General features: G+C 32.8%; 2 protein-coding genes across 2 annotated transcripts; one reads left to right on the plus strand and one right to left on the minus strand.

Moving 5' to 3' along the window:
• The first annotated feature begins 11,106 nt into the window (after window positions 1-11,106).
• On the plus strand, window positions 11,107-16,712 carry LOC124923726 (sphingoid long-chain bases kinase 1). Its single transcript, XM_047463688.1, has 10 exons — window positions 11,107-11,288; window positions 11,363-11,445; window positions 11,607-12,144; window positions 12,234-12,602; window positions 12,758-12,851; window positions 12,960-12,997; window positions 13,613-13,759; window positions 14,708-14,807; window positions 14,922-15,877; window positions 16,301-16,712. Exons 3-10 carry the CDS (start codon window positions 11,728-11,730, stop codon window positions 16,448-16,450), a joined length of 2,271 nt encoding a protein of 756 aa, XP_047319644.1. The 5' UTR covers window positions 11,107-11,288; window positions 11,363-11,445; window positions 11,607-11,727; the 3' UTR covers window positions 16,451-16,712.
• Window positions 16,713-16,770: 58 nt separating this feature from the next.
• Window positions 16,771-17,905, minus strand: LOC124923727 (protein PHOSPHATE STARVATION RESPONSE 3-like). Its single transcript, XM_047463689.1, has 5 exons — window positions 17,563-17,905; window positions 17,371-17,447; window positions 17,156-17,298; window positions 17,006-17,075; window positions 16,771-16,921 (listed from the first exon to the last, which is right to left on the minus strand). The coding sequence occupies exons 1-5, from the start codon at window positions 17,888-17,890 to the stop codon at window positions 16,832-16,834; spliced, it is 708 nt and encodes a 235-aa protein (XP_047319645.1). The 5' UTR covers window positions 17,891-17,905; the 3' UTR covers window positions 16,771-16,831.
• Window positions 17,906-18,153: the final 248 nt, after the last annotated feature.

An 18,153-nucleotide genomic window follows, 5' to 3' on the forward strand; every position in this document is an offset into this window, starting at 1 on the left:
TATTCAGAAGGGTATTATTATTAATGGATGTTTTTTAGAAATATAATAATTTTGACAAATTTATTAAATTTTATGTCTTATTGAAGGAAACAATGAATGTTATAAGTTATGTGGAGGGAAACAACTTGTCAACATCAAATTGTATTTAATTAATTGAATTTTATTAATTTTAAATTATTCATTGGCTCAAAATATATTCACCATTTAAAACCTGTCCCTATAGAACGTGGGCGAATATCCACTTTTAAGGACAGAATAAAACTGAATAATAATTATATATAAAACTTGGTATTGTCCTTTGTATATATATTTTAACTTTAGAAGTTAATATGAATTTAAATTTATGATATCTATTCTAAATAGGGTGTTTTAAACGAGAATTAAATACGTAACTTTTAATTTCTTAAGAGTTACTCATACAATTTGAACTATATTAGTAATGTGTTATTAAATTAGGTTATAGTTATGTATATTGCGTCCGAGTTCAAATCATGTCAATATGTTTAACCCGATTAATAAACATGTCAAAATCAGATACACTTGAAATATCCAAAGTAAGTCCATCAATTTATTCATAATTTTTTTATAAGATTTTGTGTTTGCCATTTCTTACTCATTCATCTTCTTTTGTAATGTAAGGTTTTTGTAAACGGATTTGTGATTTAACTTCATAGTTTTTTATGCTGATGTTATTTTAATATGAAATAGAGATGTGATATTAATTATATCGGGTTTGAGTTGAGTAATGTCAATTGAATCGGGTTATGTAAACATGAAAATTTGACATACCCCAATTTATAATTGTATTAATATTTTAAAATAATATTTTGATCTTTTAATTCAAAATAATCAAAAGAAGAGGTTAAAACTAAATTAGGGTTAATTATGGTGATAATTAAACCCTAATTAGAAAAATTAAATAAAAACTGAAAATAATTTGGGATTAAAATATTGTATTTATTTTACCCAAACTAAACTTAAAAAGGAGTTGAAATAATTTAACTATAATTTTAGACATAAGTTATGTATAATTTAATAATTTATAGCCTAAAATAATTAAATAAATATCCAAAAATAATATAAATAAACATAAATTTTATTATATTATTAAACATATTATTGTGTATTAATTTGGTGAAGAAAAATGAAAGAAAATTGTTAAAATTCGATTTCAAATAACCCTTTTATTAAAAATAAAAACTGATAATTCAATGTGGCCGAAAATAAGGGAATCGATTACAGCAGGATTTATATCCATAAGATCAGCGCTAGATTTTCATCTAGTGCCCATGAAGAAGTCACGCATCCGGTTGTAACCAAGGAAGCGCACGCCCAGGTCCACACCGGATGAGCTAATGGGACGTTAACCCTATTAGCCCAGATGCCCAAACGCTAAATGGAACACCTAGCGATGGACGGAACACCAATGACGCATTAATTTAAACAAAACAATGTCGTTTTGTTTTCCTTCTCCACCGAGAAATTGCAAACGCCAGAGGCTCACACTCGACGCCGACGATCCTTCTAGAAGCTCTATCTCCCTCCTTCGTTTCTCAACCTTATCCTTCCAAACTTCACAAACGTTCACGTCTCTCCCTAGCCTTTAATTCCCCTAGGATAAGAAGTCAAAAACTATCCTAGAACTAGGGTGGCGAGGACAAAACATAAACGAAAAAGAAGAGTTTCAGAAGCCAAATTCAACATGAATTGACTTTGAAACCGACTTAGATTGAGTATAAATACTCCACAGGTGTTTTTATTCCAATCCATCGAACAAAATCCACTAATTACAGCCTGCTTGAAGATGTTCAAAGAAGCTCCGACGACTGTTTTTTGAAGAAACTGCTTCGGCGTTCTAAACTTCAATCAAGAGCTCTAGAAAGCTTCGTAAAGTTCATTGAAGTGTTCTCCAATCACTAATAAGTTTCTAGACCTGCTGTAATTCAAGTTAGGATTTAAAATTGAAAATTTTCCAGTTTGATCAGGTTGATCTTATTTAAGGTTCAATTTTGTGCTTTCTATAGTCGAAATCAATCCATAGATGATATCCAAGCTTTTTGTCAAAAGAGATTTTATTTAATCAACATCAATAAAAAAATTCCAAAACTAATTTGAAAATCAAAAAAATTTAAAATTTATGTTCTTGAGCTTTTGAGCTTGAATTTTGATTCAAATAGTTGCCTAACATGTTTGTAAACATGTTAGGATGATTTTCAAATAACATTACATACACCCCGAGCCACCTTGGATCCCCTGTATTGCCATGTGTCATTCGACACATGCTAAGCTACGGAACCAAAGATCTTCTTTGGGGTTACAACTTTTTGGCGACTCTGTTGGGGATCTTTAATTTATGAACAAATAAATCTCTAGCTATATAAATTTTTATTTATAACATTTTAAATCTTCATAATAGTCCACCTTACATGGTTCATCACCCAAAGGGAACCTAAGATTTATCCTAATAATTGATAGGAATCATACGAGTATATCACATGGGATTACGTGAATAAGTACTAGATTATAACTTTATACTTCTACGAATTACATGAAGACAAATCATACCGGTTTGTGACCGAGAGATGTTGCATGAGGAAAAACTAGGAACCTAGAATCGATCTCCCCTTCGACTTTGATACATCCGTCAGGATGCAACCTTAGTGACAGTGGGGAGAAATTCCCAACCAAACCTTGACCACACCTTAGCACACAAAACCCGATTACTTTACCCAACTGTTGTTTAACGTCCCCAAACAACAAAACTTCGACAAATCAACTTATAAGTTTTATTTGTTATACATGCATACATCTATAATAGATATAATAAACATCTCTAAGCATATTTACTTTATCAAAATCAAATGGAATGTTTGTCAAATTGATTATACGCTTTTAGAATGACCCTATTAGAGAACAAAGATATGTTCCTTTAGAGTCACAATTTCCACAAAACAGAATGGTACTACCGAGGCTACAAACTAAATACCGCGCTCAAATACACTCACTTTTGAATCCATCATAACTTTATGATGTAAATGCAGCGAAAGTGGGATTTAAGACACATGGCCTTCATCATAAGAGATCGCCAAATCTGTCCAATTATTGAAGATTTCAAAGCAATCATGATGATTGATAACAAGAACATCATTAGACTCAAGCCTTTCACGGAGTCCATGTCTCTCAGGCACCTTATTCATGAAGAATTCGGTTATACTAAGACCGCGGTGGACAAAATCCTAGTGAGAACATACTTGGACCTTCTACGCTGGGTGAAACTGGCCCCTCAGAGCGGAGAGATTCCACTGAATTTCAGCACCTCCCTGCTCACAATGACGATTATGATGGCCCACTTTCTCCTCGCCCCATCAGGAAACCTCCCACCATCATCGAAGGTATTGGAAGTGGCTTACGGCCACCTTAGGGAATGAAACAAGGATCATACTAGAATTATTCTAGCTGAAACATTGCTAGGTTTAAATGAATCATACTTCACCTACCATCTCAACAAGAGAGGGGCTCTCATTATTCTCTATATATGGCTCTTGGAAAAGTTGGAGCGTATACCTCCCCCGGTTCCCAATAGTGAGATGTGTGTCGCTGTTCAATGTCGACGCATCAGGCGTGCCAAGCCAGAAATACCAATTCATGACAATAATTCCATACGGGAACTTCTATCATGGTATGGTATTAAGAAGATGACATATCTAATGGATGATCAACCCGTAATTGTACTTATGAGTCTTGAGTGGGTTACCTCCTACTACACCAGTGAGTTTTCAAACAATTTAGACGAGACTGCATACCTCCCTATCGTGATTTTGTGGTTGTCATAGACAAAGACCTATTGACCTAATGACTACGCAAACTATCTAGAGCTTTGAAATGATGTAGTCAATATGGGTATCCCAAAGGACAAAAGGATTATCTAGACCAGATTATAGATGAGTACTGACGTCAGCAAGAAGAAGAAGAAAGTGAAGGTTCCGTCACCTCTACCCCTTAAAAAAAGGAGCTTTAGTTTTACCACTGTTATATAACGAAAGGAGTTAGAAAGCAGTAATAATTAACTAGCAAACTATGAAGCACGAAATTTTGAACTGTATAAAATCGTAGTTCCATAAAACAAGTATATAAAATGCTTATGAGATGTTCATTATAAGTCATGCTATGTGCATATACATTTGCTCTTGTTTTTACAATTGCAATATTTCACTCTTTTATAATCACAGTCACCAACGATGTCCATGTTGACTAATGTCGTGCTGGTCCCCTATATCGATAACTTTCACGCTAATGAATGGAATTATCAATCTTATGACCTCATCCCCATTATGAAGTTCATAAACTTCAAAGTAAACTCCACTTTCATGATGGAAATGTAGCGAAGGTGGAACCTAGTCAAACGAGCTTACTTCCTCGGTAAAAGATCTATGTGCCCAACTATAGAGGAACTCCGGGATATTCTTAAGACGGACAACAAAAATATTTTACATTTAAGGCCGTTTGTAGACTCAATGCCATTAGAAAGCTCTTACAGGAATGTACAAATACTCCAAATTCACATCCGATATTATCATCGTAATGACGTACATCAATTTCCAAACTTGGACCAAGATGGAAATAAAAATGGAGAGATGATCATCTATGATAACGATGTCAATCATACTGAGTCATTTATTTCTAACATCAGCAAATGGTAAGCCCTCCTTAAGAATTATTGAGGTAGCACACCAAATGCGAAGAGGCAACAAAGATCCCTCTAGTGTTATTCTAGCAGAAACGCTAATGAGCCTGAACAACTCATATATGTCTTCTAATGTAAGTAAAAGGGTTCATCTTAATCCTTTATATATATCTACTTGACAAGCTCAAGCGCTTACCGCCAGTTCTGACTAATGAAGAAAACCTTGCAAGGACCTCCGGTACAGAGCAATGATAAAATATAGGACATTCTTCCATTGTATCCCATCAAGAAAATGACTTTCATGATGGATGACAAGTCGCTAATCATGCTTATGAGTTTGGAATGGGTTACTTACTATTATACCCATAGCTTGTTCAAGATTCAACCGATGAATGATCGTGTGACAATCCGACATATGAATCATTATCATGATTCATCCCCATCATCTGTAGTTATCTAGGTTCTATCCTTCCACCTTATTATAAGTTGTGATACAAATTTCAAAATGTTCAACCTCGAACTCACGTTTTCCAAATACGAAGTTTGTTTTATTCAAACTCGGGTCGAGAGGGGCATTCTGTAAGCATGAAAATTTGACATACCTCAATTTATAATGATATTAATATTTTAAAATAATATTTTGAATTATTTTAATTCAAAATAATGAAAAGAAGATGTTAAAACTAAATTAGGGTTAATTATCGTGGTAATTAAACCCTAATTAGAAAAACTAATTAAAAACTAAAAATAATTTTGGATTAAAATATTGTATTTATTTTACCCAAATTAAACTCAAAAAGGGGTTGAATTAATTTAATTATAATTTTAGACATAAGTTATGTATAATTTATAGTATAAAATAATTAAATAAATACCCCAAAAATAAAATAAATAAACATAATTTTTATTATGTTATCAAAAATATTTTTGTGTATTAATTTGGTGAAGAAAAATGAAAGAGAATGATCAATTTCAATTAACCATATTATTAAAAATAAAAACTGATAATCTAGTGTGGCCGAAAATAAGGGAATCAGTTGTAGCAGGATTTGTATCCATCAGATCAGCGCATATTTTCATCCAACGCCCAGGAAGAAGCCATGCATCCAGTTGTAACCAATGAAGCGCGCGCTCGGATCCACATCGGATCAGCTAACGGGACGCTAACCCCGTTAGCCTAGATACCCGACGCCAAACGGAACGCCTAGCGATGGACGGATCGCCAACGACGCATTTATTTAAACAAAATGACATTGTTTTGTTCTCATTCTCCATTGAGAAATTGTGAACGCCGGAGGCTCGCGTTTGACGCCGGTGATCCTTCCAGAAGCTCTATCTCCTTCGTTTCTCAACCTTATCCTTCCAGACTTCACCAACGTGCACGTCTCTCCCTCTCCTTTAATTCCCCTTTGATAAGAAGTCAAAAGTTACCCTAAAACTAGGCTGGCGAGGACAAATAGAAACGAAGAATAAGAGTTTTAGAAGCCAAATTCAATATGAATTCGACTTCAAAACAGACTTAGATTGAGTATAAATACTTTCTAGGCGTTCTTACAATCCATCGAATAAAATCCACTAATTACCACCTGCTTAAAGATGTTCAAAGAAGCTCAGACGACTAGTTTTTGAAGAAACTGTTCCAGTGTTCTGAACTTTGATCAAGAGCTCTAGAAAGCTTCGTAAAGTTCATTGGAGTGTTATTTAATCACTAGTAAGTTTCCATATCTACTATAACTCAAGTTAGGATTCAAAATTGAAAATTTTCAACTTCGATCGGGTTCATCTTATTTAAGGTTCAATTTCGTGCTTTTTATAGTCTAAATCAATCCCTAGATGATATCCAAGCTTTTTGCCGAAAGAGATTACATCAAATCAACCTCTATAAAAAAACCCAAAATTAATTTGAAAATTTCGAAAATTTGAAATTAATGTTATTGAGCTTTTGTGATTAAATTTTGATTCAAATAGTTGCCTAACATGTTTGGATGATTTTTAAATTACATTACATACATCCCGATCATGTTTGATCGATCTGAAATTTTAGAAATATTAAGTTTAAATTTCAGTTTGTAAAGTTGTTACAGAGCTTGTTTGATGTTCTTGTTTTGGTTGTGTTCGATTGTAAACATCATTTCAAAGTTGTTGGAGCAAGAATTAGGCCATGTGATGGCCTAATTCAAAAGTTCTAAAATTTGCCCTAGAAATCGTTTTGAAAAATCAATTGTCTTAGGGTTCGATTGATCGATTCTAGGATTAGGGGTTATGATCTCTACATCCATATGAGTTGTTAGCAATTTACAGATCATGTTTTCATGATATATATCAAAAGATACAAACCTGCAATTTTCATACCAAATGAAGAACATTCGGTGTTCTTGGACCAGAGTCTTGTAAGACTGATGACTAAGAGATAGGACCGAGAATTCTCGGTCCTGACTTAGACCAAGGACCAAGAAAATTGACCTAGGACCGAGACCAATGACCTAGGACCGATGTTCTTGAGTAATGACCGAGAAATCCGATCTAGGGTTTTCACCTAAGACCGAGAGGTTTGACTTGGGACCAAGACTCCCATGACCCACGACCGAGAATTCTAGATCTGGGACCGAGATTCCCAGACCTAGGACCGAACAATCCGAGTTCAGGACCGAGCTTCCCGAACCCCAGGCCCGAATACTTCAGTTCTCTGACCGAGTATCCTGAGCCTTGATCGAAAACACCCTTGGTCTAGAACGAGCACATTCGGTCTTCGACTGGTAAAAACGGACCCAAGCCCTAGGACTCTGGTCCTGAGACATGATTGGTTCCACTTTTCAAAATTCAAAATTATTTTTGTAAAAATAATTTTGGAACCTCAATCCATTTTTAAATAATCCCAAGAGGTCAGAAAATGATTTCAAAATATTTTCGAGATATTTCTCAAACAAATATTTTGACTAAGGCCCCGTTTAAAGTTTATTTTTAAATTCTAATACTTTTATGATATTTTTCAAGTTTTGTACTCAATCTTAAATAACTGTAATTGTAGGTATGCACTTGTAAATAATTTTGTACAATTATTTACATAATCTAAACTTATCCTTGTTTAGAACCCTGGACTACTATCTAAAGGAAATAAATGTTATAAATAAATCTTTTAATAGCTAGACTTTTAAAAATTAAAACCGTTTTCAACGGACGCGGATGACATATCACGAAAAATTTTTCCCGAACGTAACCAAATAACGAATCCCTTATGGAAACTCTAGTATAAAATACGTTTATATACATACATTTTACTAATTTTTCTAAAATCATTTGGTGACTCTGTTTTCAATAAATAATATTTTCTTAAATTAATTACGTTTGATTAATTTAAACCGGATTTCAATTAAATTATCATTTGATTATAACAAATCCCCAAATTATTAAAATTTGAATAAAATTAATTATTTTTACATAGTTAATTTCAAAACTAGTCTGGTACTGTCAAAATCTTTAAAAATAATGTTTTGTTTTAAAAAAATGTGTGGCGCACAAACTATGATTGAAACGTATCGAACCTTGAGCCACTCCAGATTCTCGTATTGTCACGTGTTATCCAACACGTGATAAGCTACGCATCCATACAGAACCATGAAATTCCTCAGCAAAATGCTTACTTCTTTGTTTTGGCTTTTCATGTCAGTCCAACGGGGTTTAACAATTTAGATCAATTACTAATGAACATGTTCAAGTTATAAATTTTGATTTGAATTATTAAACAAATTAAGTTCTGTTAACATCGTTCAACCCCTAACTTATGCATTGAACTAAATTAGTTGGTTACTAACACTATTTTTTTGAATGAATATTTTGAACATTTGTGTCAAATGTTTTGATCATAAAGTTTTGAGATAAGAACTATAATTAATAGATGATTATTCAATAAAAATATTTATTCATCATTGACTATAAACTTAGTATATTTTGTTTTCACTTGTACAAATTTTGATTCTTATCAAGTGACATTCTATAGTAGTTTAATAAATGTTTTTATTTTTGTTTATTAGTCAAATTTAAAGTTTTCTTAAGCAAAAAAATTGAATTGACTATTATCTTTAATAATTAGTTGTCTTAGAATAATATTTTTAATAAAGCAAAATTGACAAATAAGTAAACAAAGATTTTATTTATTTTAAATTATTATTTTATTTTTTGGATAAGAAAAATAAGTAAACAGAAATAAAATCAAAAGAAAGGACCTCACAATTTAATATTCTCAATAAAAATGAAGCCAGTCCTAATCAACCTTCAATAATAATGTTATCAAAAGTTCTAATATATTTCTCAAAGTCAAATAATTCATAAAAAAAAATTATTTTACACCTTTAAATGTACAAAATGAGCTTATTAAAACTTTTTTACAATATTATTTTATGAATCAAAGTTGATATATATATATATTTTTAATTATTTTTTAATTATAGAATAATTTTATATTTGTATTAAAGTCATGATTCATATTGTAGTTTTAGATCATTGACAAATATAACTAACTTAAGTTTTCTTATTCAAGTTATTAACATTATTTTTATGAATATTATTTGAAGGCTTGAACAAATATTCAATAAGTTCAACAAGTTTCAACTATTATATTTAATTGTTTTTATAATTCACTTTATATAAATTTACGTTTTATAATGAAATGTACAATAGATAACTTGAATATTTGTGTCAAAATTTTGAAAATAAAATTAAGATATTAGAACATTTAATTGATGATGATTCAATAGAAATAATAAGATTTATTCATCCATTAATTCTAAATTTATTAGTTAATTTTTTTAATAAATTGGACAAATTTTGATTGATTTATATTAAATGACATATTATATTATATTATATTATATATATATATATATATATATATATATATATATATATATATATATATATATATAGTAGTTTAATAAATGTGTATAATTTTATTAGTCAAATTCAACATTTTCCTTTGAACACTTTAAATTTGCATCTTTTTAAAAGTTTTTTTATTTAAAAATTTGTTATCTTAAAAAAAATACTTCCAATTAAACAAAAATGACAAATTAGTAAATAAAGTTATTTGCTCTTTTAAAATCAAAATAAAAAAGTCAAAAGAAGATATACATATAAATCAGTTATAAGATTTTCAAAAGTTGTAATATATTTTATAAGTCAAATAATCCATACAAAAAATATTCTTTTACGCCTATAATTACAAATGCATAAAATAAGTCAATTTTGAAATAGGTATATGTTCAACATAATTAAGATCCTGTTAAAATTTTGCCAAAATTAAAAAGTTGGAAAGATTTTTTTTATTTGTTTAGTACAATATTATTCTATGAATCAAAGTTGATATAATTTTTAAATTAGAGTATAATTTTATACTCTATTAAAGTTATGATTCAAATTTTATTTTTAAATATTGTCAAATATAACTAAGTTGAGAAAATTACTTATTTTTCTGGTATATCAAACAAAAATGATAAATATGATACCGATACCGAAATTATCGGTACGATAAATATAAGATATTTTTAATTTTTTTATATATAGGTATATACCGAAATACCAAAATAATATTTATAAATTATATATATATATATATATATATATATATATATATATATATATATAACACTTATAAATAATTAAATTTTAATTTTAATTTCAATAATTAGTTTCACACAACCATTAATAACTTTTTATCAAAATTAACGAATCAATCAAATCAAAATATAATTAAACTTTAATAGGATTATGTATATTATATATCTCATACCAAAATCGTGGTATAGTTCGAAATTTTAAAATATCAAAATAACAATATAATTTTTCTTATACTAAATTTTTTGATATAATAAACATATAAAACAAAATGAAGTTATACCGATAGGGACAGATCCACTAATTCGAGTTATGTGGTGAGTTTAAAAAAAAAATTGGGATGAACTTAGAAAATTATAGATAAATTTATAGTGAATAAAAGTTTTTTTTTGTTTTTTAAAAGTTAGATAAAAATAATGTATTAAATTAAAAATATTAAAAAATTAGGGTAATGTCACGTTTGTACCGAAAAAATTACCGCTCCAGCCCCTACATAGCATAAATATTTGTCTTAAATCATGTCTTGATAATAAAAAAAATTTAAATATACATTTATAAGATATAAATAAAATGAGATAATAAAATTGAAGAACTTATAAATATATATAAATATATATAAATAAATAAATAAATAAATAAATAAATAAATAGTTGAAATGAGTATATTTATTTATAAAAATACATTAGAAGTGGGTAGGTGGGTCCAGGCGCGGCGATAAAAGAATCCGAATCGGGTCACACCGAATTAGAATGGGTCCAAAGATACTTTTTTTTTTTGTGTGCATCTTCTTCTTCTTCTTCATTTCCGTGTCTAGCTAGAGCTATAGCTCATCGGGCACTTGGTAATCGGACTACGGCGACGAGCTCTCTCTCCAGTTCCTACGGCGACCACCAACCGCTTCACAGAAGAGAGAGAAAGAGAACCAATTCTACATCTCCATCCACGATCCGTCCTCTTTAGGGCTCCGATTCAACTCCTAATTCTCATTTACATGTAAGTTTCTTCCAATTCTCTACTCATAAAGAGATTCTCATCCTCTATAACCACTTTTATTTCATCTTACCAAGACATGCCGATGCCTTGACACAACGATCTGATCCGAACTGGATATAATCACTTACTGTTTCTCATGTTTCATCAACTCTTTAAGGTCAGTTTTTCTCTTTAATACTCATCAATGCGATTATTGTTTCATTCTTAACTTGAATTTTGGACACTGCACTACATATGGATAAATCTGGCTTTTAAAGAATTAAATTAGATTTTCTGATTTCTGATTGATTGGATGCGATTAAATTTGTTGTGAATTAGATATTCTGAAGCAGAGATTTGAGCTGATTTGAGTTGATTTGAGTTGATTTGAGTTTATGCGGCAACTGCACTGGCAACAAATATCTTCCTTCCTGTCTCTTCCATCTGTTGGCAAACGGATATGCAGAAGAGTGAAAGTCTTTCAAGGAATAATTCACCAAGACCGACTCAACAGAATCTTCGTAGGTTGAGTTTGTGTTCTCCCAAAGCAACTGGACCGCATTCATCTCCAGTTGTCTTTCCGGAGAAGCGTGGGAAGTTGAAAGCCTCTAAACGGGCTGAAATAACTTCTGTAAGCGATGATGCTAAGAAAGAAAGAAGGGATGATCATAGGATTGATATACATGATGAGAAATCTGATTTGTTAGGATATGAAGTGTTCTCTGGAAAGATTGTGTTTGATAAGAGAAAAGTAACGAGTAGTCGTAAATCTCAACCTTCCACTGAGGTATTAAACCAGGATTCTGTTGATGCTAAACTGACAAGCAAAGCGCTGTTATGGGGTTCTCATATGCTGCTTTTAGAGGATGTGATCTCGGTAAGGACTTTCAGATTTTTTTTTGATTTTTTTTGTCATTTCTGATTCCCTGTATGACGACTGAACATATGTTTGCTTGATTCTTGCAGGTATCTTACAGTACAGGTCTGAGACTCTTTACCGTGCATGCATACCCCATTAAAAAGAGTTCGTGTGGCCTCTCTTGTTTTACAAAGAATAAAAGAAGTCAGAAAGATTTTCGTTTCTTGGCTTCTAGTTCTGAAGAGGCGCACCAGTGGGTCAGTGGATTTGCTGACCAGCAATGCTTTCTGAACTGTCTGCCACATCCTTTGGTATCTTCTAAGAATCAGGCTTCAGATACAGCTAGTTTTGATTTTTCTCTTATGCCATACATCAAATCTAAAAGTCCACCCAGGGTGCTAGTGATTTTAAATCCAAGGTCTGGACGTGGTCGTTCAAGTAAAGTTTTTCATGGCACCGTGGAACCAATATTTAAGGTATAATAAATCACTACCTTTTTTTGGCTTGACTAAGTTTGTGTATGAGTATTCATTCTTAAAACGAATTCTTTCACGTGCCATTATAGAATGGAAGGAATAGCAATATGTGCTTACATTGTATAATAATGATGTTAAATTTTTCTTCACGACAGCTTGCAGGTTTTCAGATGGAAGTGGTCAAGACAAAATCTGCTGGACATGCTAAGACTCTTGCATCTACTGTTGATTTAAGCACATGCCCAGATGGTATTTCTATCTCTCATTTCTTTTATGCCAAACAGTTTCCATTTATATCCTGTTAGAATTTTCCTTTTATCTCTGAAACACCTGTCTTACGCTTGTGATGTTTTGCAGGAATTATATGTGTTGGAGGCGATGGCATTGTTAATGAGGTTGGTTTTTGCCTGTTCATATATGGGTGACTTTTGGTGATTCTCTATGGGTTTTCTTTGGTCTTTCAACATTTTCCAAGCTAAAAGTAGATAATCACCTGATTGCTCCATAAAAAGAGTAGACACTACTTTTTTTCTCCAAGAAATTTTTGATGACATTGTAACATGTCATTCTGACCTGAACTTCATGTGATTTTTTATTTGTCCCAATCAGAGTGGTTACTGTCTACAGTTGTATTGTAGAAAAACTTATAAATCTTCTCAATGGTTACCTTTACCATTCTGGTGCACATTTGTATCATCTTCAATTTTTGTGCGCTTAGAATTTCAAATTGTAATTATGCTTCCTCAGCATCTTTGGCTATTTCTGGGCATGACCACATAATCTGAAGCTTCTTTAGTACTTTGTTTGCTTTGGTACTTCTATGTGACAAATATCGTCAGTATAATAGTTAACGTAGCATTTTTGAGCTGTTATACTTGCTTGGTACTTCACAATTTGCTTACTGTTGTTTGACGAGTAATGATTATTGTTTGGCAGCGAAGGTCTATGACTAAATTAGAGCAAGATATCACTTCAAGTGTCAGCATATACCTGACATTATTCTCTTGTAGGTTTTGAATGGCCTGCTTATCAGGGAGAACCAGAGAGAAGCAATTTCAATCCCACTGGGAATAATACCTGCTGGTTCAGATAATTCTTTGGTGTGGACTGTTCTAGGAGTTAGTGATCCAGTGTCGGCTGCAATTGCTATAGTAAAGGTAGTCATTGATCTATGAAAGATCCTTAATCTTTATTCTTCTTTTTTTGAATAAGTTTACTTCTGATCTGTCTCTGGTACATATTTGGAGTCTAGGGGTTGGTGTACTTCTGTACATGATGCAATTATATTTCTGATGTGATTATAGCGTCTATTGTCCCATAAAAGTTAACATCAGAGCCTTAGACCTTTGACACTCATAAGCGGTTTACGAAATAAAATCATGAAACATGCATCTCACAGTAAGGAATTTAAGAACATTAACCACTAGGCTAGTCTTGGGTTCAATGCTTCTTCCACTATGCTGGATATGATTAACTTGTCCATGCAAAATTCGCTAGGGCCTTGTTTGATGCACGATTTATTCCAAAAAATCCCTTATCCTATCATCAATCAAATCATTCAAAATCATCAGCTAAAATACTAAATACCCTTTATTTTTTTTATAATGCCAACCCGGTTTTTCATGCTCGCATTAAGCACATTGAAATTGATTTCCATTTTGTTCGAGAAAAAGTGGCTCGTGTATAAAATCATCACCAAGGTTGTCACTGAACAACTAAAGCCGCAATAGGCGGGCACGAGCGGTCTGGTGTCCGATCGGTCAGACAACGATCTTAAAATATTAAATACAAAATATATTTTAATGATTTAACCCAAATAATCCACTTTTTCTTCAAACAAGGTTTTTTCCCAAAAATCATTTTCTTTCAAAAAAAAAAAAGAAAACCCTACATCAAAAAGCTCTAGAAAGGCTGCACAACTTTTTTATTTTATTTTTTATTTTTTAAAGAGCAAGAAAAGAAACTTATAATCCTTTTTCTGCAGTGGACTGCAAGAATTTCCCTATAAGTTTCCACTCCTCTGTTAGTTTAGTTTAGTTTATTCCATTTGCGTCTTTACTAGATTTCCTACTGGTGCTAATCAATAGTTAACTGCCCTGCTTCAGGGTGGCCTTGTTGCAACCGATGTCTTGGCTGTTGAATGGATTCAAACTGGACTTATTCACTTTGGCATGACTGTTTCATACTTTGGCTTCGTTAGCGATGGTAACTCACCTCTCTCTATATCATTTATGATGGAATGTGTTAAGACTACGATGGTACGAAACTTGTTGAATTTGCTTATTGCTAGCTAATACACATTAATGTTTTTCGCACCAGTTCTAGAACTCTCTGAAAAGTATCAGAAGAGATTTGGTCCTCTACGTTACCTAGTTGCTGGTGTTCTCAAATTCCTATGCTTGCCCACGTACAATTTCGAAGTTGAATATCTTCCAGTCATTAAGGAGGCTAGCGATCGTGATGGAAAAGGTTCAGACGAAAGGGAAGTAGTTGACCTCTCAGACTTGTACACAGATATCATGAGGAGATCGATTAAAGAAGGACTCCCTAGATCGTCTAGTCTATCGAGCATTGACTCGATAATGACACCTAGTCGAGACTTCGGAGGAGATCACGATGCCTCAACCAGAAGTACACGTGCTAGCAGCGAACCATCGGATTACGTACGTGGCCTAGATCCAAAAACCAAACGGTTGTCGTCAGGTAGGAGCAGTGTTATAGAAGAACCGGAAATAGTCCATTCTCAAGTTCCACATTCTTCAATGCCTAATTGGCCTAGAACTAGGTCAAAGTCTAAAACAGATAAAGCATGGAGTGGATTAACCATTACTACACAAGATGCTACTAGGTGTTCTTGGGGGAATACAGGAACACATGACAAAGAAGATATATCTTCGACTGTTTCGGATCCAGGTCCAATTTGGGAATCCGAACCTAAATGGGACTCGGAACCGAATTGGGGTGTGGAAAATCCTATCGAGTTGCCCGGTCCTGCTGAAGTTCTTGAATCTGAGTCGAGGAAAGATGATGTTGTACCTAGGCTGGAGGAAAAGTGGGTGAAAACTAAAGGTCAATTTCTTGCTGTCCTGGTCTGTAACCATTCGTGCAAAACTGTGCAGAACTTTTCTCAAGTGATTGCTCCTCAAGCTGACCATGACGATAACTGCTTGGATTTGTTATTGGTTCGTGGAAGTGGACGTTTAAGGCTGTTGAGGTTCTTCATACTACTGCAGTTTGGCCGACATCTTTCTCTGCCATTCGTCGAGTATGTCAAGGTATTAAAATTAATTTTACGCACCTACTCTATGGAATTAAATGTTTAAAAACAACTTGCACTAAGAAACTTCGTATCCATTATCCCATCCACCGTCTACTTTAGGTTTAGTCATTTAACTTAAATAACCCCGTAATCTACTTTTTCATCAAACAAGAGATTATCTTTCTAAATAACCTAGATTATTTCCAAAAAGACTCTTGAACTAAAGCCTTATTTGATCTTTGGGTTATTTGAGATTCTATTACCAAATTACAATTTAAATATAGTAAAAAAATATAGGGTATTTTGGTTTATGATTTGAATAATGTGATTGGTGATCCGATAATGTGTTATTTGAGATTAAGAGGTTTGAAGTCTCATGTTCGAAAGCACATCGAAGAACCTTATTCTAAAAATATGAATATAAATGTTTGGATGCCAGGTTAAATCGGTGAGGATTAAACAGGGAAATAACACGAAAACTGGTTGTGGAATTGATGGTGAATTACTTGCGGTTAATGGTCAAGTTGTGTCTTCAATACTTCCTGAGCAATGCAGGCTCATCGGTCGGTCCCCCAACAGTAAGATATGAAAAAGCCAGGTGGAACCTCGGGTGAAGAATAAATAGAAAAAGAAGAGGATTTTGGTTTCATTCATTATCTGTCACATTATTATATTATATTGTTTCGGTTTTTTTGTACTTGTTTGACGTGTGCATTAGAAAAAACCTGCTGCCGGCTGCTGTTGTTGTTGCTGCCGCTAGAACTTAAAATGTCAAGGGATGGTCGTGTTATGAGGTGTATTATTATTATTACTATTGTATTTTAAAACGTGTTTTGTCGTGTTCATATTTACGCAAGTGTTTCGGTTTGTTTGTTTGTTTGATTTGCTTGACTTGACAAGAAGAAGAAATAGAAGCAAATTCATTAATTATATGAAGTTGAGATTATTTATTACAAAATATAAAATCTATTTATTGTCCATTTTGTTGTTGTTGTTCTTCAACGATCTTCTTTAGATACTCCCCATGCTTCTCTATTCTCATCTGAAGCTCTCTTTGTACCTTTTTCAACCACATTATATATACAACAAAATTCAGTTAAACGAATTTTCCTCGGGGAGGGGGGGCATCATCGATATATCATACCTTAAGCTGCTCGTGGAGCTGTTTCTGGAACTCGAGTTGATTTAACAAAGCCTGTGTTACCGCATTCTCCCTGCCATACCAGATGATAATCATCACTTTTAATCATAAGTTATGCAATAGAGGAAAGTTGATATAAGATAGTCGATTCACCTTCTCAAAGGAGTGTTGTTGGTACCGATTAACTGTTCTTGTTGTTGTTGTATACATTCGTCTTGCTGCTGATGATTTTCGAATTTGGTGTTTGTATAATGAGTTTGATTGGACTCTACTAGATTCATATTAAGGCGGAATTTCTGAAATTGAAATGAATTGATTAGACAGATAGACAAATGAGAAATTAATGGAATTGATTATACAAAACAGACCTGCAAATGACTCTTGATATTGTTGATGCTTAAATTTTTAACATTCATGACCTTGAGTATACCTTTAGGAGTTGCCTCTGCATTTCGATATATATATATATATAGATGGATGATTACGAAACTAACTAGTATGTCATGACTTTCACTCTCATTTAAAACGTTCTCTAAGTCACGATGCATACAATTACTTACTTGTATGTCCGCCGAGTTGATGAATAGAATCTAAGAAAATCTGGTGCAGTTCAGGCGTCCACCTTATCCTCGGTTTGACCATATCCTTGGCAGGGACAGGAGGAGGATGTTGTTGCCAATGGACTGATGTTGGGTTTTCAAGCCATAATTCCAACATCTCATTGCTTATTGGATTATTATTATTATTATAGGCAGCAGGAGGATTATGGGAAGATGATGATGATAAGATTAGGGGATGGTGATGATGTTGATGTTCTTCTTCTTCTTCCCATGTTTGTGATATTATTCTTGTAAGATCATGCTGCTGCTGCTGAAGCTGATGCTGCATAGAAGAAGAAGAAGAATGGTGTTTTACAAAATTAGGATTAGGAAGAGGAAGAGCATCTTCTTCCTCATTATTATTATTATTATGATGATGAATTTGATGATGATGATCATCATGACTCCAATAATTACTACTTGTCATCATCAAATAGTAATTATTGTTGTTGTTATTCATCATCATCTTCTTACTTCTGTAGATTGATGAAGAAGAAGAAGATACCAAGGTTGACCCTCCCTTCCTCGTATTTTACGTTCAAGTCCATGCAT

Source organism: Impatiens glandulifera, chromosome 2, assembly GCF_907164915.1.
Source record: "Impatiens glandulifera chromosome 2, dImpGla2.1, whole genome shotgun sequence".
Taxonomy (NCBI): Eukaryota; Viridiplantae; Streptophyta; class Magnoliopsida; order Ericales; family Balsaminaceae; genus Impatiens; species Impatiens glandulifera.

Excerpts from the sequence above, each read along its gene's own strand:
- LOC124923726 (XM_047463688.1), top strand. The coding sequence starts at position 11,728 with ATGCAGAAGAGTGAAAGTCTTTCAAGGAATAATTCACCAAGACCGACT. Across the intron at positions 12,852-12,959 it reads TTTAAGCACATGCCCAGATG|GAATTATATGTGTTGGAGGC; the intron begins GTATTTCTATCT and ends GATGTTTTGCAG. Across the intron at positions 12,998-13,612 it reads GCGATGGCATTGTTAATGAG|GTTTTGAATGGCCTGCTTAT; the intron begins GTTGGTTTTTGC and ends ATTCTCTTGTAG.
- LOC124923727 (XM_047463689.1), bottom strand. The coding sequence starts at position 17,890 with ATGCAGCATCAGCTTCAGCAGCAGCAGCATGATCTTACAAGAATAATA. Across the intron at positions 17,076-17,155 it reads AACAACACTCCTTTGAGAAG|GGAGAATGCGGTAACACAGG; the intron begins GTGAATCGACTA and ends CTGGTATGGCAG. Across the intron at positions 16,922-17,005 it reads AGCTCCACGAGCAGCTTAAG|GTACAAAGAGAGCTTCAGAT; the intron begins GTATGATATATC and ends TGGTTGAAAAAG.